The sequence below is a fragment of the Salmo salar genome, chromosome ssa21 (genome assembly GCF_905237065.1).
Source record: "Salmo salar chromosome ssa21, Ssal_v3.1, whole genome shotgun sequence".
NCBI lineage: Eukaryota > Metazoa > Chordata > Actinopteri > Salmoniformes > Salmonidae > Salmo > Salmo salar.
Window position 1 is genome coordinate 30,712,786 of NC_059462.1, and position 21,928 is coordinate 30,734,713.

The window sequence follows — 21,928 nt, forward strand, 5'->3', positions numbered from 1 at the left end:
TTGTTTAAAGAGCTGAACTCTCAGGGCTGGTTTCCAGCTTTGAAATTAAGCCTAGTCCTGGACTAAAAACAATCTTAATGGAGAATATCCATTAAAGGTGCTTTGTAGGCCAGGACTAAGCTTAATCACAATCATTTATTCACTCTGAGTAAACAGCCCCTTTTGATATTCTATCTACAATAGACTGTTTAACTGGTCATATCGCTGTACCACCCTGATACTGAGGCTGATGCCTTGAAAGGTATATGACTGTATTCAGCCCTGCTGCACTATACACCCCTTCAGAAATGAATTGGCTCAGCATGGAGGATAATGTGTAATAAATCCCATCACTCATCCCAGTACTGAAAAGAAAAGCGCTAATGGCTGCAATCTAGGGCTTACGGCAATCAGTGAGGTCTATTACGCCATATATACAAAAGTATGTGGACACCCCTTCAAATTTGTGGATTTGGCTATTTCAGCCACACCCGTTGCTGACGGGTGTATAAAATCGTGCACACAGCCATGCAATCTCCATGGACAAACATTGGCAGTAGAATGGCCTTACTGAAGATCTCAGTGACTTTCAACATGGCACCGTCATAGGAAGCCACCTTTCCATTAAGTCAGTTCGGCAACTTTCCCCTGCAAGAGCTGCCCGGTCAACTGTAAATGCTGTTATTGTGAAGTGGATACGTCTAGAAGCAACAACGGCTCAGCCGCGAAGTGGAAGGCCACACAAGTTCACAAAATGGGACCGCTGAGTGCTGAATCGCGTAGCGCGTAACAATCGTCTGTCCTCAGTTGAAACACTCACTACCAAGTTCTAAACTGCCTCTGGAAGTAACGTCCTTACAGAAATTATTGGTTTGGTTTGGAAGAACTTGACTGGCCTGCACAAAGCCCTGACCTCAACCACATCGAACCCCTTTGGGATAAATTGGAATGCGAGCCAAGCCTAATGGCCCAACATCAGTGCCCGACCTCACTAATACTCTTGTAGCAGTGGAAAGCCTTCCCAGAAGAATGGAGGCTGTTATAGCAGGAAAAGGGGGACCAACTCCATATTAATGCCCATGATTTTGGAATGAGATGTTCGACGAACAGGTGTCCACATACTTTTGGTAATGTAGTGTATCTCAGACAGAGAGACCACAGTCCCTCTGTCTTTGTCAGCACACAACTATAATGGAGTATTTATAGTCCCCTGATTAACATTTTTATTTTTATTCTGTATTTTTTGTGGCTGGGTGAGATTTACAATAGATTCCCCACATTCAGCTTCCTGACTAAGTATTTTTGTCCGTGTTACTGTAACAGTTACAGTACACCTGAGTTACAGTGTATCAGATGCTCACGGACCGGTCTGAACTGGTCTCACAGACCCACCTAGCCCTCAAGGCTAGGGTACTGCTATCCTGTGCAAACACAGTAGCTACCAAGGACAAGAGAAACACTGTTACAACAGGAGCTGCTTTGGCCACAAGTGTTTGTACATAACCTTTACACTTCAATACAGTTAATCAGGGCATCTTAAATTATGTTTATGTCTTGGTATGCATATAGCCTAGTAAGCCTACCACCCTCTCCTCTCCTTTTCACTCAAATGTATAGTGTCGGAGGAAATGGCGAAGAGTGAAATAATCAAGAACTGTGCAAACTATGTCTGAAATGTGGGTGTGGGGGCAGTAAGGGAAGGATGATGAGGTATTATCACAGAAAGGTGTACTTGTGAAAAGGCTGGTCGGTAAAGGTAGAGAACTTGAGACCATCAAGGTGACCAGTCAGTCAAACTGTTTTCCACTCTGTCCACACAGGCACCGAAACATAAGTGTTTTTCCACTAACTTGCCTGAACATTAACAGATTGTAAGAAAACAGGAGATCACAGTGGTTATGTGTGTATGAGGATGTGACAGGTGCCTAGTTTTGGTAAGGCTGAGTTGCACAGATTGAAGATGTGTTTGCAGACTTCAGTCTTCAGCCACCACTGGATCACCTGGTTCAACAAACCATCTCCATTCCGGTTGGCATCCTGTTGTCGGCGGTGGTTAGTGCAAAAGCAATAGTACACCCTGACCTGTTCACCGGAAGTGCTCCCTTCTCCCTGACATGCTGTTTTTGACCCTCTCTCTACCGAACATGCTGTCTAGACCTCTGACTGCTCAGCTATGAAAAGCCAACTGACATTTACTCCTGAGGTGCTGACCTGTTGCACCCTCTACAACCCTGCTGGTCATCTATGAACGTTTGAACATCTTGAAGAACGATCTGGCCTTAATGGCCATGTACTTTTATTACATTAGCGGCAGGTAGCTAGAGTGTTGGACTAGTAACCGAAAGGTTTCAAGATCGAATCCCAGAGCTGACAAGGTAAAAATCTGTCGTTCTGCCCCTGAACAAGGCAGTTAACCCACTGTTCCTAGGCCATCATTGAAAATAAGAATTTGTTCTTAACTGACTTGCCTAGTTAAATAATGGTAAAATAAAATTAAAAAAATGCTCCCAGAGAAGAGGATTGGCCACCCCTCAGAGCCTGGTTCCTCTCTAGGTTTATTCCTAGGTTCCTGCCGTTCTATGGAGTTTTTCCCAGCCGCCATGCTTCTACCTCTGAGTTGCTTGCTGTTTGGGGTTTTAGGCTAGGTTCTGTACAGCACTTTGTGACATCTGCTGATGTAAAAAGGGCTTCATAAATGAATTTGATTTGGAAAGTGAAGTATTTATTGTTGTGAACCCTAGACTGTATGATGTGAAAAGTGACTATAAAGATTTTCCATGAAGTGACACTGACACTTCCCTATCATGGTCATCCATATCAGCAGAAAGAAAGCTATTTTTGCAAGGAGTTTCCCAGAGAAAGCACTAATTATTGTTGATGTTCCCACTTCATTAAAACAAGAAAAGCCAAGATCAGAATTACAGTACCAGTCAAAGGTTTTAACACATTAACTAATTCAAGGGGTTTTCTTTATGTATACTATTTTCTACATTGTAGAATAATAGTGAATACATCAAAACTATGAAATAACACACATGGAATCATGTAGTAACCAAAAAAGTGTTAAACAAATCAAAATATATGTTATATTTAAGGTTCTTCAAAGTAGCCACCCTTTGCCTTGATGACAGCTTTGCACACTCTTGGCATTCTCTCAACCAGCTTTACCTGGAATGCTTTTCCAATAGTCTTGAAGGAGTTCCCACATATGCTGAGCACTTGTTGGCTGCTTTTCCTTTACTCTGCGGTCCAACTCATCCCAAACCATCTCAATTGGGTTGAGGTCAGGTGATTATGGAGGCCAGGACATCTGGTGCAGCACTCCATCACTCTAATTGGGAAGTCAGGAACCAACACACGCAGTCAGTCAGGAAAGCAAAGGCTAGCTTTTTCAAACAGGAATTGCATCCTGTAGCTCCAACTCCCAAAAGTTTTGGGACACTGTAAAGTCCATGGAGAACAAGAGTACCTCCTCACAGCTGCCCACTGCACTGAGGCTAGGTAACACTGTCACCACCGATGAATCTACGATAATCGAGAATTTCAATAAGCATTACTCTACGGCTGGCCATGCTTTCCTCCTGGCTACCCCAACCCCGGCCAACAGCTCCGCACCCCCCCGCAGCTACTTGCCCAAGCCTCCCCAGCTTCTCCTTCACCCAAATCCAGATAGCAGATGTTCTGCAAAACCTGGACCCGTACAAATCAGCTGGGCTAGACAACCTGGACCCTCTCTTTCTAAAATTATCAGCTGCCATTGTTGCAACCCCTATTACCAGTCTGTTCAACCTCCTTTTCGTATCGTCCGAGATCCCTAAAGATTGGAAAGCTGCCGCGATCATCCCCCTCTTCAAAGGATCATCCCCCTCTAGACCCAAACTGTTATAGACCTATATCCATCCTGCCCTGCCTTTTCTAAAGTCTTCGAAAGCCAAGTTAATAAACAGATCACTGACCATTTCAAATCCCACCGTACCTTCTCCGCTGTGCAATCCGGTTTTCGAGCTGGTCACGGGTGCACCTCAGCCACGCTCAAGGTCCTAAACGATATCATAACCGCCATCGATAAAAGACAGTACTGTGCAGCCGTCTTCATCAACCTGGCCAAAGCTTTCGACTCTGTCAATCACCGTATTCTTATCGGCAGACTCAACAGCCTTGGTTTCTCAAATGACTGCCTTGCCTGATTCACCAACTACTTCTCAGACAGAGTTCAGTGTGTCGGAGGGCCTGTTGTCCGGACCTCCGGCAGTCTCTATGGGGGTACCACAGGGTTCAATTCTCGGGCTGACTCTTTTCTCTGAATATATCAACGATGTCGCTCTTGCTGCTGGTGATTCCCTGATCCACCTCTACGCAGACGACACCATTCTGTATACATCTGGCCGTTCTTTGGACACCGTGTTAACTAACCTCCAAAAGAGCTTCAATGCCATACAACACTCCTTCCGTGGCCTCCAACTGCTCTTAAACGCTAGTAAAACCAAATGCATGCTTTTCAACCGTTCACTGCCCGCACCCGCCCGCCTGACTAGCATCACTACTCTGGATGGTTCTGACTTAGGTATTTGTAGTTGTCCACATATTCTAACTGTCTGGCTAGACTGTAAACTCTCCTTCCAGACTCATATTATCCATCTCCAAAATTAAATCTAGAATCAGCTTCCTATTTCGCAACAAAGCCTCCTTCACTCACGCCGCCAAACATACCCTTGTAAAACTGACTATCCTACCGATCCTCGACTTCGGCGATGTCATTTACAAAATAGCTTCCAACACTCTACTCAGCAAACTGGATGCAGTCTATCACAGTGCCATCCGTTTTGTCACCAAAGCCCCTTATACCACCCACCACTGCGACCTGTATGCTCTTGTCGGCTGGCCCTCGCTACATTTTCGTCACCAGACCCACTGGCTCCAGGTCATCTATAAGTCTTTGCTAGGTAAAGCTCCGCCTTATCTCAGCTCACTGGTCACAATAACAACACCCACCCGTAGCACGCGCTACAGCATGTTTATCTCACTGTTCATCCCCAAAGCCAACACTGTCACGTCCTGACCAGTATAGGGGTTATTTGTTATTGTAGTTTGGTCAGGACGTGGCAGGGGGTATTTGTTTTATGTGGTTCGGGGTGGTTGTGTGTTTAGTAGGGTGTTTGATTTAGTATTCCGGATTTTGGGCACTGTTCTATGTTTATGTATTTCTATGTTCAGTCTAGTTATTTGTGTTTCTATGTTTAGTTGATTGGGGGTTGAACCCTCAATTGGAGGCAGGTGTTTTCTCGTTGCCTCTGATTGAGGGTTCTATAAATAGGTATGTGTTTGTTTTTGTATTTGTGGGAGATTGTGCTGTGTATAGCTTTGTGCCTTACCGGCCTGTTATTAGTCGTTGTGGTTTTTTTTTGTGTACGTGTTGTTTTGGTTCACCTTCTTGTCCATTTAATAAAAGAAGATGAGTGCACATTTCCTCGCTGCGTCTTGGTCCACTTTACCCTACGACAACCGTGACAAATACCTCCTTTGGCCGCCTTTCCTTCCAGTTCTCTGCTGCCAATGACTGGAACAAATTGCAAAAATCGCTGAAGCTGGAGACATATTTCCCTCACTAACTTTAAACATCAGCTATCTGAGCAGCTTACCGATCGCTGCAGCTGTACATAGCCCATCTGTAAATAGCCCACCCAATCTACCTACCTCATCCCCATATTGTTTTTATTTACTTTTCTGCTCTTTTGTACACCAGTACTTCTACTTGCACATCACCATCTGCTCATCTATAACTCCAGTGCTAAATTGTAATTACTTTGCTACTATGGCCTATTTATTGCCTTACCACCTCATGCCATTTGCACGCACTGTGTGTAGACTCTTTTTTTCTATTGTGTTATTAACTGTACGCTTGTTTATTCCATGTGTAACTCTGTGTTGTTGTTTGTGTCGCACTGCTTTGCTTATTCTTGTCCAGATCGCAGTTGGAAATGAGAACTTGTTCTCAACTAGCTTACCTGGTTAAATAAAGGTGAAATAAATAATAATTATTGGTCAAATAGCCCTTACACAGCCTGGAGGTGTGTTGGGTCATTGTCCTGTTGAAAAACAAATGATAGTCCCACTAAGCGCAAACCAGATGAGATGGCGTATCGCTGCAGAATGCTGTGGTAACCATGCTGGTTAAGTGTGCCTTTTAATTCTAAATAAATCAGCGACAGTGTCACCAGCAAAGCACCATCACACCTCCTTCAACATGCTTCACGGTAGGAACCACACATGCAGAAATCATCCGTTCACCTACTCTGCGTCTCACAAAGACACGGCGGTTGGAACCAAAAATCTCAAATTTGGACTCATCAGACCAAAGGACAGATTTCCACCGGTCTAATGTCGATTGCTCCTGTTTCTTGGCCCAAGCAAGTCTCTTCTTATTGGTGTCCTTTAGTAGTGGTTTCTTTGCAGCAATTCAACAATGAAGGCCTGATTCATGCAGCCTACTCTGAACAGTTGGTGTTGAGATGTGTGTGTCACTCTGAAGCATTTATTTGGGCTGCAATTTCTGAGGACGGTAACTCTAATGAACTTATCCTCTGCAGCAGAGGTAACTCTGGGTCATCCTTTCCTGTGGCGGTCCTCCATGAGAGCCAGTTTCATCATAGGGCTTGATGGTTTTTGCGACTGCACTTGAAGAAACTTTCAAGTTCTTGAAATTTTCCTCATTGACTGACCTTCATGTCTTCAAAGTAATGATGGACTGTTGTTTCTCTTTGCTTATTTGAGCTGTTCTTGCTATAATATGGACTTGATGGAAAATGGCGCCGAAGAGGATGGCTGACGTTTTACATGGCTGTAATCAATTGTGCTTTTTTGTTCGTTTTTAGTTGTTGTGTTGTTTAACTTGTTTTTTGACTTATTTTGTACATTATGTTGCTGCTACCGTCTCTTATGGCCGAAAATAACTTCTGGACATCAGAACTAGTATTACTCACCACGGACTGGAAGAAGCTTTTCCTTTAATGAGTCCGACAAGAATTATATAATGCTCTCCCGGGAACAGGCCCAGATCCACGTTATTTGCGTGAAGAAAAGACAGAGAAAAAGTACCAGTAACTTGCACAATACGGAAGTGGTCAGATGGCGTGGATGCTACGTTAGAGAACTGTTTTGCTAGCACAGACTGGAATATGTTCTGGGATTCATCCAATGGCATTGAGGAGTATACCACCTCAGTCATCGGCTTCATCGATAAATGTATCGACAACATCGTCCCCACAGTGATCGTACGTACATCTCCCAACCAGAGCCATGGATTACAGGGCTTTAAAACTATTACGGACTACAAAGGGAAACCCAGACGTACTTCTCCACAACTTTGTACCTGACCTGTTTGGAGCGCTCCTTGGTCTTCATGGTGCTGGTTGCTTGGTGGTTCCCCTTGATTCGTGGTGCTACAGACTCTGGGGCCTTTCAGAACAGGTGTATGTATATACTGAGATCATGTGACACTTAGATTGCACAAAGGTGGACGTTATTTAACTAATTATGTGACTTCTGAAGGTAATTGGTTGCACCAGATCTTATTTAGGGACTTTATAGCAAAGTTATATTTTTAATTTCACTCCACCAATTTGAACTATTTTGTGTATGTCCATTACATGAAATCCAAATAAAAATCTGTTTAAATTACAAGTTGTAATGCACAAAAATAGGAAAAACGCCAAGGGGGATGAATACTTTTGCAAGGCACTGTACATGTACCCCCGCACACTGACTCGGTACCCCCTGTATATAGCCTCGTTATTGTTATAACTTTAGTTTATTTGGTAAATATTTTCTTAACTCTTCTTGAACTGCACTGTTGGTTAAGGGCTTGTAAGTAAGCATTTCACGGTAAGGTCTACACTTGTTGTATTTGGCGCATGTGACAAAGTTTGATTTGATTTGGTCTTTTACCAAATAAGGCTATCTTCTGTATACCATCCCTACCTTGTCACAATAAAACTGATTTGGCTCAAACACATTAAGAAAGAAAGAAAATCCACATATTAACTTTTGAACAAGGCACACCTGTTAATTGAAATGCATTCCAGGTGACTACCTCATTAAGCTGGTTGAGAGAATGCCAAGAGTGTGCAAAGCTGTCATCAAAGCAAAGGTTGGCTACTTTAAAGAATCTCAAATATAAAATATATTTGAGATATAACACTTTTTTTGGTTACTACATGATTCCATATGTGTTATTTCATAGTTTTGATGTATTCACTATTATTCTACAATGTAGAAAATAGTAAAAATAAAGAAAAACCCTTGAATGAGTAGGTGTGTCCAAATCTTTGACTGGTACTGTACATGGTAAGAAGTGCTGAAGTCTCAGATAATGTGCAGAGTCACGACGGCTTTGCTTTTGTGGCTCTTTATCTGGCCTAGTACTGGACATGAAACCTCTCAAGCTTAAAAAAATAACGCCTCAGTGGGGCTTTTGTCATGTCACTGTCTGCCACTTATTTGGCGATGTCAATTAGCATTGATTTCACAAACCATTTAGAGTCAATGAACCTCTACCCAAGAGAAGAATTATTCTACTTCCATCGTCTTCATAGAACAGAGATGACAACCCAGTGGAATGCACATAGACACTCAGAACATTCCGACCCAGTCGATTAGCTCTTAAGTCTGGATTTGCATTAGCGTGTAACACTGTAGTGTCTTTAGAGAGTTACATTACAGGTTAAGTGAGCCTTCAGAGTGAAGGGCACTGCTCTTGTGAGCTCAGTCAGTCCACTCAACAAAGCGCTGTGGTCATGCTACTGAGAACATCTGTGTTGTTTTTAGCTCAGAGAAACGGCGCAGGGAACTGAGCCTCTTCACCTAACATCCATAGAGAGAAATGGTGTGTTTTTGTAAGCACTAACTCTGCTATTGGTTCGATGGACAAAGCCTATGGGGAAAATGTATGGCGTTTTTGTAGGGTTTTGGGATAAACGCAGAAAATAAGGTTTGCTAAATACAGGCTTAGGAGATCTTATACGTTTTGTTCTATGAGATAATCTTCATCAGCTAACGCCATTTTTTGTGAATTTTGAAGATCTTGTTTAATAAAAAAAGCACAAAGGCTTCATAATTCACAAAGGTCATGTTAACTGACTGCTATTATCTCATAGAACAAAACATATTATATCTCTTAAGCCTGTGTTAACCTCAGACCTTATTTTTGGCATTTATTCCAAAACCCTATTCTCTTCCTATTCATATTTCCCGTAGGGATGGCTGAACAAACCAGAGGTCACTCATTTCCGGGTTTTAGGACTACAAGCTGGCGAGCTGTATTCCCCACCCCCTATACATATCATTTGTGAAGATATTTACGTCTTAACACAGACCTGTAGAAACTCAGACATGTCTTTATGACATTCCTTGGATCCTTGGAGTGTTTGGAGTGTCCTGGCAGGCTGTGAGGTGTACCCTGAAGCCAAATGAACTCTGAGGGCACAGTTGGTTCTTTACTGACAAATGACACATTGCTGTTACTATTGAAATGCTCTGACCTGGATGGAGTTTAAACTAAGTGGATGGTTCTCTACCTACACAGTGTGGAACTGTAGGATGCGTTGGTCACGTGTATCATGCCAGTTAATGAAAATAACAGTGTGATACAGGTCATCTATAGACACCATATGTCATGAGAGATTGAGATCAGTTTTTCAGCTTTTTAAGATCTTGTAAGGCTGTTGTGCAGGTAAAACCAGACAGATCTGGGTCAAATATTTGTATAAATGTCAAATATGTCACTGAGGATTTTACTCTTCTATTTTTGGGTGTTGGTTGCTCTCTACTCATGTTGTCTCTGGGTAGTTCGTAGTCACTGAGACAGAGCCAGGCAGTGATTTGGAAATCCTTTCGGTTGAGGCTGGCTGCCTTCTGGGTGAAGCAGCTGAACCGGCTGACCCACTATAACTATGCATTAGGTGGCCAAAATCATGACGTTGTGATGGAAACAGAAAGTTTCGGTTCAATTGTATAAATAATCATTTGTTATTTGGACATGGTGGGATCTTTTTGTGTCTGTAAAATGAATAATGCATGAAATGGCTCTAAACAACACCTTTATGTGCAAATATTGATATAATAGGCATCATATCGAAGTAAACTTGGAGTCACACGATGACATGTTGTGTGGTCCTCCCAACAGCAGGAAAGCATGCCGTTTATTAGGCTACAGATGAAATAAGTTATGATGAACTTAATTAACAGGGTGATGAGCTTGATGGTGCTTTCCAATAAATATTGAGGGTCTTATTCTGGTGACATGATGATCGATGTTTGGCTGCCGTTTGACATAATTAAAGAAATCTCATCATGTAGGTAGCCTGCCCGCACTGTATCTGCAAGCTGTTGGCTAGACTGTGTCTGTGAGCTGATGGCTAAACTGTATCGGTGAGCTGTTGGCTAGACTGTGTCTGGGAGCTGATGGCTAGACTGTGTCTGTGAGCTGATGGCTAGACTGTATCGGTGAGCTGATGGCTAGACTGTCTGTGAGCTGATGGCTTCTATTTTATTGAGATATTTCAAGTGTCTTTTTCATGCATTTCTAAATCAAGCCTGTGTTTTATGAACGGATTCGGTGAGCTGTTGGCTAGACTGTATCTGTGAGCTGTTGGCTAGACTGTTTCTGTGAGCTGTTGGCTAGACTGTTTCTGTGAGCTGTTGGCTAGACTGTTTCTGTGAGCTGATGGCTAGACTGTTTCTGTGAGCTGTTGGCTAGACTGTATCTGTGAGCTGTTGGCTAGACTGTTTCTGTGAGCTGATGGCTAGACTGTTTCTGTGAGCTGTTGGCTAGACTGTTTCTGTGAGCTGTTGGCTAGACTGTTTCTGTGAGCTGATGGCTAGACTGTTTCTGTGAGCTGTTGGCTAGACTGTATCTGTGAGCTGTTGGCTAGACTGTTTCTGTGAGCTGTTGGCTAGACTGTTTCTGTGAGCTGTTGGCTAGACTGTTTCTGTGAGCTGTTGGCTAGACTGTTTCTGTGAGCTGTTGGCTAGACTGTTTCTGTGAGCTGTTGGCTAGACTGTTTCTGTGAGCTGTTGGCTAGACTGTTTCTGTGAGCTGTTGGCTAGACTGTATCTGTGAGCTGATGGCTAGACTGTTTCTGTGAGCTGTTGGCTAGACTGTTTCTGTGAGCTGTTGGCTAGACTGTTTCTGTGAGCTGATGGTTAGACTGTATCTGTGAGCTGTTGGCTAGACTGTTTCTGTGAGCTGTTGGCTAGACTGTTTCTGTGAGCTGTTGGCTAGACTGTATCTGTGAGCTGATGGCTAGACTGTATCTGTGAGCTGTTGACTAGACTGTTTCTGTGAGCTGTTGGCTAGACTGTTTCTGTGAGCTGTTGGCTAGACTGTTTCTGTGAGCTGATGGCTAGACTGTATCTGTGAGCTGATGGCTAGACTGTTTCTGTGAGCTGTTGGCTGGAGCTCATGTGAAAAGACCAGAGTGGGCCCATTACTATATAATACACATTTCTTGTGACAAAACCATCAGTAGAGTTGAAAATGCAATATAATTTTTTTTATTCAGTACATGAGAATTTTATTTTTATGCACACTACATCATCACGCACAGCTTTTTCCCTGCAACAAGTCAATTTGAAAAGGGGTTTTGTTACACATAGTATGTGCCATAATATTGTTCTATGTGGTTTCGTCATTGGTGCTGTACCGAAAGCCACATTAACAAATCTCAGACATTGTATGTACTTGCTCAAAATACACGCTACCCACACATATCATATAAAAGACACCTGGAAGGCTATGGGAGGAACATGTTCTACTTTAACAGCATAGCACTAAACATATTAAGCATCAGTGGGGGCTGTTGAGGGGAGGACGGCTCTTAGTGGTGGCTGGAATGGAGTCAGTAGAGTGGTATCAACCACATGGAAACAACATATTTGATGTGTTTGGTGCTGTTCCATTGGCCCCATTTCAGATATTGTTGTGAGCCTTCCTCCCCTTAGCTGCAGCTGCCTCCACTGCTAAGCATCCCCCCCCACCCACTGCTAAGCATCCCCCCCCCCTCCACTGCTAAGCATCCCCCCTCCACTGCTAAGCATTCACCCCCCCCTCCACTGCTAAGCATCCCCCCTCCACTGCTAAGCACCCTCCCAAATAAAATGATGGAAAGTCTCTGGTGGGAAAGTGTGCATATTATTTTTATGTCGATTTTAGAATATTCACATGAAATTGGATGGAAACCTAGCTAATGGAATCAACATTTCAGATGGTATTTTATTATTTACCATATTTACCAGTCTGGGTCAATTTCAATTTAATTACTGCCAATTCGCTAATGCAGATATTTCAGTATTTTCAATTTCCGAACTGAATCTACTCAATTGACATGTAATGATATTGACACACTTTGCTTATCTTAAAGCCAGCATCAACTCAGCTGTTGACATGTTATCATCCTTTATACACACCTTGCCTCATGCATGACAATGAAAGCTCGCTGTGATGTCAGAGTTTGGAAATCTGGTCTATCCTGCATGTTCTCTCCTTTGATACAACTCATTTTGTTGTTAGCACGCTGAAAGAGGGAATTGGCAACATTTTATTTTACGGTGCTGTATTGTTAATTGGTAGGAAAATATATGGCATCAATGGAAATGTACTAGTCACTTAGGTTACATAGAATAATTCAACTCCACAGTACCTGATACCTAGTGGTGCTTCTCAGAGAATCCCCACAAAATAATAAAGTAATTCATGTTATTACAATGTTGCCTTGTAAGTTCATAGGTCTACCTGGTCATTGCTGTACAAGTTGCAAAAAGCTGAGTGTTATGGTCGTATGTAGGCCTAATGACGGAGAGTTCAAGTGAAGTGTCACTGATATTAATGTTAAATAACATACACACACACACACACACACACACACACACACACACACACACACACACACACACACACACACACACACACAAAACTTGGCCTTTGAGTCCAAGCCAGTGTTGGAAAGCAGAGTGGCTGAGAACGCAGCCGGTAGCTCCCAGTGATTAGCAGAGGAAAAGCCCCTTTTCATGGCTGCCCCCCGCCTGGACGCCGCCTCGCGACACCAAGATAACGGGCCCGTTGTTGGCCTGCAGGAAGTGAACAAAGACGCCACTGTCCCCCTTTACTCCCCCTCTACTCTCCATATCTGTGTCCGAGCTTTGATTTCCCCCTGGTCAGCCAACAAGTATCTGTTGAGCAGTAATCTGAGTGGGGAACAGCAGGCCCTGTCCCTGGCCTGGCACTGCCCTCACAGCCTTTTTTCTCCTCTGTACCCTGCCGTTATCCTTGGACACAGAACGGGATGATTAGGGAAACCCAATCTGGTGGGAGTAGCCTTAATGCTGCTGTGCTCTGCTGGGATGAAAGGAGAAGGGTTGTCTAGTCTGATGCTTCTGCAGCCCTCCTGACAGACTGATGGTTGTTTGTTGGGCAGGTAGAAAGCTTATTTGGAGTGTCGTTGAGGGTGAATAACCCCTCGTCTGTGTCTTTGGTACCCTGAGTGAGGGGGGTGTACGAAAATAAAACTTTTGCCCTTTTGAGTCTTTTGTTGAATCTGAGTTCATTGCTACCTACCATTTCAGGAACGGTGTCATCTCAGTCAAGGACATTGACCTGGTAATGTCAGAGGGGCTGGGAATGCGCTACGCTTTTATTGGTCCCATGGAAACCATGCACCTTAATGCACCTGAAGGTCAGTTCCTCATTTTACTTACACATAGAGAGGCCGTCCCCAAAGAATACATATTTATATACTGTACTCTTTGTCCTGTGTGATTGTGGCACATTTAACCATGTACAATTATGGTTGTGTGAGAGGCAGAGCTTATGACCAGACCGTGATATTAGAGTTCAAAGAGGTCGCTCTGCTAGACGCTGAACATCTGTGAAGAGAAGGGGGAACTGTGGCCTTCACACGCCCTCACATGTCTCAGTCCCCTTTTACCATATAGGCATATATTGGGGGAAGGCGGGGTGTGTGCGCGTGTGTTTGAGAGAGAGAGATGTCATATAGATGTAGAATATGAAAGGGAAGTGTGAAAACTAAAGGGTGACCTTGCTCTGGCTGTACCACCGTGCTCAGAGAGTGAGAGAGCACTTTGGCAGAACAAAGCTGTCTTTTGATCAACACAGATTAATGAACTCCCTCACACAAGTCATCTAAAACCACTATTACCAGGGAGGAATACATGTTGTACAGTACTCACACATTCTACTTTAACTGTTTTCTTTTTTCTTTATCTTTTTTTATACAGTCCTATTGTGCCAGTCTATTGCCATCTTCTCAAGTGATGAATTAACATCGGCCTGGGTAAGTGTAGTAAAATACACTTATCTCCCATTGTATGAAATAAAAACACCAGTGGCATGTGTTACAGCATGTTGCTCAGAACATCCAAAGGTTACTCAAGCCCATTCCTGTTGTGGCTGTAGGTCGTCTAGTCTAACCAGTCCAATCAGATTGTAAAACACTCCGGTCCACTCTCTGCTTTGCTCTGGCGGAGTGACTATACTTTCCAGTTAGGACACAGAAAAGCCCTTAAACCAGAAAGCAGAGTAATTTTATAAGCTGAACACGAGACTGAAGGAGCCATGCACTTATTTTGTTCAGACTATTGAAGCAGAAGAGAGAAGGAGAGAAAGGATCACTGAAATTGTGCTAGTCAGGTGAGATCTCTCCCACCAAAAACATAACTCCGTGAGAGAGCTTAGTTGGATGTAGCTGGCAGTTATCACACTGAAATGTTAGCTTTAGTCTGTCCCTGTAATGTCCATGTACACTTTCAGTGTTCAACTTGGGAGTAAGAAAACAGGGAATAGCATTTTACACCCAAGAAACAAGTTACTCATTTAAATGCTTACACCCTAGAACTCTAGAACCCTCACTAGAATCATTATAGAATATGACTAAATGACTTGGAAGATGTTCATTTTCGGTCATAGTGAGACCATATAGATCGGATTTTGCTGCTCTGAACTTCTGTAACAAATAAGATCTTCTCATTGCCTTAAAGTCTGGCCAACCCTCTATGTATGGTCCACTCTCCCAGGTCTGGAGGACTATCTCCAGCGATACAGAGAGGGCATGAGGAGGGTTCTGAACGCCTTTGGACCTGTTCCCGAATTCTCTGGGGAGGCAGCCGAGTGCATCAACAAAGTAGGCTTATGTGTTTGTGTGTTGAACTGTTTGTACTAACTCCTCTATATTCTAGGACTAGGAAAAATATCTTCAGATTTGACTAATCAAGTTCAAGGAGGTGTGAAAAACTGGGTTAGTTCAAAGAGGGCAATGTTTACATGTGGAACGAAGGTCGAGCGTTCTACATATTTCCCCCTCTAGAACTTTACTCTGTTAATTAGACATTACTCAACCACATGCCATCAAGCTGTTCAAATATTATTCTCCACAGATGGGGGCTGTCGTGTGAGAACACCCTGACCATAAGCAGAAAATATTTCAAATTGGACCAATTTAATGCATCCAAGTGTATCCAACCAAGGACATATTTTACCAGGCCAACAGCGGAAAGAAATCCCAGCAGCTAAAACTACAAATAATTCTCTCTACTCATCTCCTCTTCTCCCTCCCTCCTTTCCTCCTCTGATGTATCCCTACAGGAGATGTGTGAGCTGAACCGCAGCACCTGTCTGCTAGGAGAGAGAGGAGGGATCAGCTCCTCATGGGCCTGGCCAAGCTCAAGAAGTGACCACAGGACACCACTGATGTACAAGATGGGCTTGTGTCTGGGACTCTTCTGTCCGTCACTCAGGCCTTCACTGACCCTCACTCAGCCTGAGGAGCATGTTGATGAGAATGATCTGATCTCTCAGTGGTGCCTACACTGGGGATGTTAATGAATACTGTAGTCCTGAGTCCTCACACACAATCAATCGCTCAACCAATCTGGGATGTTACTGTAGGAGCCCACACACACAATAAACCAATCTGGGGATTGATTGCCATGCCTTCTCAGAAATATAACCATGTTTTATGCAATCAACAAGTTGATGATCAGACAAAGGAAGTAATGGTTTGGTCATACCACAATGGTTTCTTGAATTGTGAATATGAATTGTTAATGTGATAAACTTGTTTTACGATTTTACATTTTTTTTTTTATTAAAATGTTGAATTTCTCTTGGATTGGAATACATTTGAATTGTCCTTATCAAGAACTAAAGATAAACAACAAACATGAATTGATTGAAGATACATCATGGGGTTTTTCATATTGTGTTACGTCGCATTTTGGACAACTATGATTGGAATCTGTTAAATGGGTTGAACATCCAAAAAAAATAATCTCTTCCCTCTTCCGTCATGCCTACATTTGTTCTGGTGATCTTGTGACTCATGATGACTATGTACTTTATACAGTATGCTTGACCAGTGATTAACACCGAATTCAAGTGTCTCGATCTGTCAACAGTACATTTGAAATGAATGTGATCACAGGGTGTATTCAGTGAAATTAAACGTTCAGAATGTTTAATCATATAGAGCGAGGAGTGGAGCGAGTTTCCCAAAGGCATGGTCCTTCTCGCCCGCTCCAGTTTCTCTCCAGTAGCGCTCACTAGACGGGCTCAGGGCATCGCCGGCCCAGCATGCATTTGTAGTCTACTTGTGTGCTGCTATAGCCCTTTGCTTTGGCTACTGTTTTTTAGTATGCAAAATATTTTCATTAAGAAACTGATAAAACACACAGGTGAAAAATCAAGGTGACTTACAAAGATGAGGAGGAGTGAGTGCTGTGTTGTCTTATTTTTTTTTATTAAAATGTTGAATTTCTCTTGGATTGGAATACATTTGAATTGTCCTTATCAAGAACTAAAGATAAACAACAAACATGAATTGATTGAAGATACATCATGGGGTTTTTCATATTGTGTTACGTCGCATTTTGGACAACTATGATTGGAATCTGTTAAATGGGTTGAACATCCCAAAAAAATAATCTCTTCCCTCTTCCGTCATGCCTACATTTGTTCTGGTGATCTTGTGACTCATGATGACTATGTACTTTATACAGTATGCTTGACCAGTGATTAACACCGAATTCAAGTGTCTCGATCTGTCAACAGTACATTTGAAATGAATGTGATCACAGGGTGTATTCAGTGAAATTAAACGTTCAGAATGTTTAATCATATAGAGCGAGGAGTGGAGCGAGTTTCCCAAAGGCATGGTCCTTCTCGCCCGCTCCAGTTTCTCTCCAGTAGCGCTCACTAGACGGGCTCAGGGCATCGCCGGCCCAGCATGCATTTGTAGTCTACTTGTGTGCTGCTATAGCCCTTTGCTTTGGCTACTGTTTTTTAGTATGCAAAATATTTTCATTAGGAAACTGATAAAACACACAGGTGAAAAATCAAGGTGACTTACAAAGATGAGGAGGAGTAAGTGCTGTGTTGTCTTAGTCTCTCTCTTGTCGTGATGTGTGTTTTGTTTTATATTTTTATTTTATTTTTAATCCCAGCCCGCGTCCCCGCAGGAGGCCTTTTGCCTTCTGGTAGACGGTCATTGGAAATAAGAATGTGATCTTAACTGACTTGCCTAGTTAAATAAAGGTTTTTAAAAAAGAAGGAGTGCGGTGAACTGAAGAATCGTTGTGGAATCTGAAAAGAAAATGATCCCGAAAGCCTTATCGTGTACTTACTACGTGCAAATGCTAACAGAAAGAAACGAGATGGGTAGCTAGCTAGGTGTGTCATTGTAGAAAAGTATTTATAAACTAAAAATCAGATTAAGTTTCGTTAATTTTTGTTATATTATCTATACAGTAGGCCATCAATGATTTTTGGCTCAATATGCCTGGCATATTACCTCTTGCAAGGATCTTTCTGTTTTGATAGGGTTATTTTACCTAAAATCCTTTAGGCCTACCTACAGAAAAACACATACTCATCCCTGCCCAGCCTGGCAAGAGTCCCAAGGGTGTTTAGCATTCCCAGTGGCTCTGCAAGCACTGAGCGCATATTCTCCGCTGCTGGCATGTTCTCCAGGCACCATCACCTGAAGACACAGACTCAAGCCAAACTCATGTTTCTAAAAATGAATTCAAAGGCACTGTAGATGGAGCCTAATAAGGCTTTTTTCGTTGCATTTGATTTTAATTCTAAGTAAGTCACAGCCTAGATGTGCAATTTATAGACTATAATGATGTAATACAACGAAATGTTATTTAAATGCTGAGGCTTAATGTCCGACAGCCTAGTGTGAAGCACTCGCAAATGCTTTACGATGTATTGTATTTCTTTGTAGACTATAGCCTTGAAATAATATAGCTTAAATAATTAACTTTCGTTCCTTCTTAGGCTACTTGTCTGACTCCTGACCTATTTAGAGTGTTTATATGCTGTTTAATATGACATGTAACCTATTTCAAATGATGACAACCTTTTCCGGTTGTTTATTAAAATACTTTTAATTGAAATCATATGGTTTGGTTTCAATACTTCGAAACCAAATAGTAGATTATGGTAGTCATACAAATACATAGGCCCTACTCTGTCCTGAACATGTCCCAGTATTCCGATTAGTGAGTGGAGTTGATGAGTGCTCTTTTCCTTGGTCTCGCCCCCAGCCGGTGGATCCTCCTCAAGAAGAGAAGATTATAAAAACTCAGGTGCATCGCTCCAGAGCTCACACACACGCGCAGCTTTCTCAGTTGGATTTGCTTCCAAACAAATCACACTTTACTCTTCCACGTTTGGAGTTACTTGACAAGACGGCGTTAAAGAGCACCGAAAATTGAAGTTGATGGAAGTTTGCTGATATTCCAGGAAAGTGGGAGGTGAGTTAGCTGTGATTTGTGAATCATTCGTGCCGCATATTCTACAGTTTTATTCAGCTTTATGTAATGATACAGCCGCCGGTGAATGAGATTGAGATGTTTCCCCCCTGATATACAGGTTAGAATTGTCAGGTTAGAAATTCGACGAGGAAACCAAACTTGATATAATGTGATTGATTGGCGAATTGTTATGGACAGTTTCTGACATTTTGTCGCCTATTATAATGAAAACAAAAGCTATTTCATTGATTTCTCTAAGTTAATGGGAATTCACTTTCTTGTGTGACATGATTATTTTGATCCATCTCTCAATATAGCCTCACTTTTGATAGCCACTAGCCAGTGTTGTTTGAAGGTAATTACTTGACTGAAAACACACATTATATACTGTACATCAGTGGTTCCCAGCCAGGACCCCTGGGGGTACTTGGCCTATCCACAGGGGGTACTTGAGAAGACTCATGAGACCATAGGCCTACTGCTAAAATGCACATGAGGGGGTACTTCAGGCAGAGCAAAATTCAGTTGGTGGTACAATAACCAAAAAAAGGTTGTGAACCACTGATATATATTATATACAGTAGTTGTCTTGAAATGTATTGGAGAGAAACACCACTTAGTGTTAAGTTGAACACTTTTGGGTTGGACCTTTTGGTTAGGTTTTTAAATGGGGGGGGGGGGGGAACTAAAACAAACACTTAACAGTGATGTAGGTCTACTGGGTGGTCTGTTTGGTTTTCTGAAAATGAAACCTTTGATGTCCACTAAGAACTGAAATTAATTTGTATCCTTCTTTCCATTCTTGTGTTCTCCAGGTGGTCTCAGACAAAGTTGCCTTAGAGATGAGTTGGGTTGCTCTGTACACCCAGCTGGGAGGGGTGAACAAACACTCCACCAGCCTGGGGAAGATCTGGCTGTCTGTCCTCTTCATCTTCCGTATCACCATCCTGGTACTGGCTGCAGAGAGCGTGTGGGGAGATGAGCAGGCTGACTTCACCTGCAACACCCAGCAGCCCGGCTGCAAGAATGTCTGCTACGACCACTTCTTCCCAGTGTCACACATCCGGCTCTGGTGCCTACAGCTGATCTTCGTGTCCACACCGGCCCTGCTGGTGGCCATGCATGTGGCTTACAGGAAGAGTGGGGACAAGCGGCACATCATCGCGGCCTCACGAAGCGGTGGTGATGACAAGACCAGGCAGGTGGACCTGGAGACTCTAAAGAGGAGGCGTCTGTCCATCACTGGGCCTCTGTGGTGGACGTACACCTGCAGCCTGTTCTTCCGCCTCATCTTTGAGGCTGGCTTCATGTACGCACTCTACTTTGTCTACGACGGCTTCCGGATGCCTCGTCTGGTGAAGTGTGAACAATGGCCCTGCCCCAACAAGGTGGACTGCTTCATTTCACGACCTACGGAAAAGACCATATTCACCATCTTCATGGTGGTCTCCTCTGCCATCTGCATGGTGCTCAATGTGGCCGAGCTGGCCTACCTCATCGCCAAGGCCCTGATGAGGTGCTCCACCAGGATTTCCAAGAAGAACCGTGCCTATGCTCACCCTGATCATGTGGCCCCGGACAAGTCTCTACTACAGAATAAAAAGAATCAGATGCTGCTGTCGTCTGTTAGCGATTCCTCCAGCAACAAGACTGTGTGAGGACAGCCCAGTGCCTGTTCTTTTCCATTAGAGACTACACAGAACTAGGGAGTAGAAATCTATCAGTGTTTTGTTACCATGAGATGAGACCATTCTTCTGTTCTAGATGCCTGTAGCAGCTGAGGACCGGCCTAACCCCGAGTCTGCTCATGTAGAGGATATTTCTCTCTCAGTGCCCTAAACTACTTTTAGAGTTTTAAAAGTTTTAACGTGTTAGAATTTTAATGTATTTTTGTTATTGATATCAATTTAAGGTGCTTGTATGTTTGAGCTGTATGTCTGTTCAGGGAGTGGGAGGTCGAACAGAAGTAAAAAAATGGGTCTAGAGTGCCACCTTCTGGTTTACAATATGTTTGCAGGAGTTTGATGTTTTATTGTGGAGAGCAACCAGAATTGGTTAACATTGTGTTCAGCTTTTGTGGGAGACTTTTCCAAAGCAGAAACTCACAAATGTGCAGCATAGCTCCAAGTTCTATTTGCGGATCACCAGTGTACACATAGCTGCCTGCATTCTAACAGTGACGAGTGACATTTCTCAAGTACCAAAGCAATTTTAAGATGCAGTGCCTTAAGGGAGTCGCTATCAGCAGTGTCAAATAGTACCTGATGCTTTATATTGAGCACAATGTTTTCAGGGAAGATGGCTGATCCAGTTGAACATTCTGGGCAGGTTTCCTGGACCCAGATGAAGCCTATGCCTAGACTAGAAGGCATGCTCAATTAGGAATATTAATTGGAAAGTGTTTTTTGATCCAAGAGTAGGCTTTAGCTGGGTCCTGGAAACTGGCCCTCTGAGCATTATGACAACTGTGACAGACATGGCCTATTGTTGTCAAGACTGGTGGTAAACCTGGCTACAGAGCCTAACTGGGGGTGTTGTCTTTCAGCTTGTTGCTTATTTTAGCCACTGAACTAATCAGTGTACCTCTTTCAATGTGAGGAAGCAGACTGATCTACAGGCAAAAATGGCTTGATGTGCTCTGTCTAAAAATGCATGTAGAAGTTGGAACACCATAACTTGTATCACTGTAGTGACAATCTGACAGTTACCTGGGAAGATGTAAGTTTTACCAGTGAGATGCATCCCACACATTTTGTGATTGCTCTTGATTTGGACATTGTCATGGAAAGCAAACTGTAGGCTAACTTTCTCTCAATATTCAGTTGTTGAGGCCCTATTTGTATTTTTATATTGTGATTGTTTAGAGGAAATGCCAAAGGATATCTGTAAATGCAACATTTTGAATGCCTCATGGTCACACTTCCCTTACGGCAGTTAGGGCATGTCTATTAGCTTTCTAACTGCATATTATATGAAGAATGTTTGATTTGTATTTTTTATATTAGCTATCTGCACTTTGACCCCCAGTCTTGAGACTGTTTGTTTAATAAAATGATACTTATTCCTTTCACACTGTTGGACTATCTGTTGTAATAACAATGATTGATCGCAGGCGCATCAACCT

At 42.8% G+C, this 21,928-nt stretch overlaps 2 protein-coding genes across 2 annotated transcripts in view; both read left to right on the forward strand.

Annotated features, from left to right (window-relative positions):
• The window catches only part of LOC106582035 (lambda-crystallin homolog), a 40,987-nt gene extending 24,030 nt beyond the window's left edge, over positions 1-16,957 (forward strand). The window contains exons 5-9 of the mRNA XM_045704897.1: positions 2,298-2,302; positions 13,597-13,706; positions 14,269-14,324; positions 15,003-15,180; positions 15,644-16,957. Coding sequence (XP_045560853.1) covers positions 2,298-2,302; positions 13,597-13,706; positions 14,269-14,324; positions 15,003-15,180; positions 15,644-15,720 — 426 coding nt within the window. The 3' untranslated portion in view covers positions 15,721-16,957. The remainder of the gene's footprint in view (positions 1-2,297; positions 2,303-13,596; positions 13,707-14,268; positions 14,325-15,002; positions 15,181-15,643) is intronic.
• A 1,666-nt stretch (positions 16,958-18,623) lies between these two features.
• LOC106582078 (gap junction beta-2 protein) lies at positions 18,624-21,872 on the forward strand. Its single transcript, XM_014164806.2, has 2 exons — positions 18,624-18,804; positions 19,620-21,872. The coding sequence occupies exon 2, from the start codon at positions 19,647-19,649 to the stop codon at positions 20,460-20,462; it is 816 nt and encodes a 271-aa protein (XP_014020281.1). The 5' UTR covers positions 18,624-18,804; positions 19,620-19,646; the 3' UTR covers positions 20,463-21,872.
• The last annotated feature ends 56 nt before the right edge of the window (positions 21,873-21,928 follow it).

Coding starts and splice junctions, on each gene's coding strand:
- LOC106582078 (XM_014164806.2), top strand. CDS start 19,647: ATGAGTTGGGTTGCTCTGTACACCCAGCTGGGAGGGGTGAACAAACAC.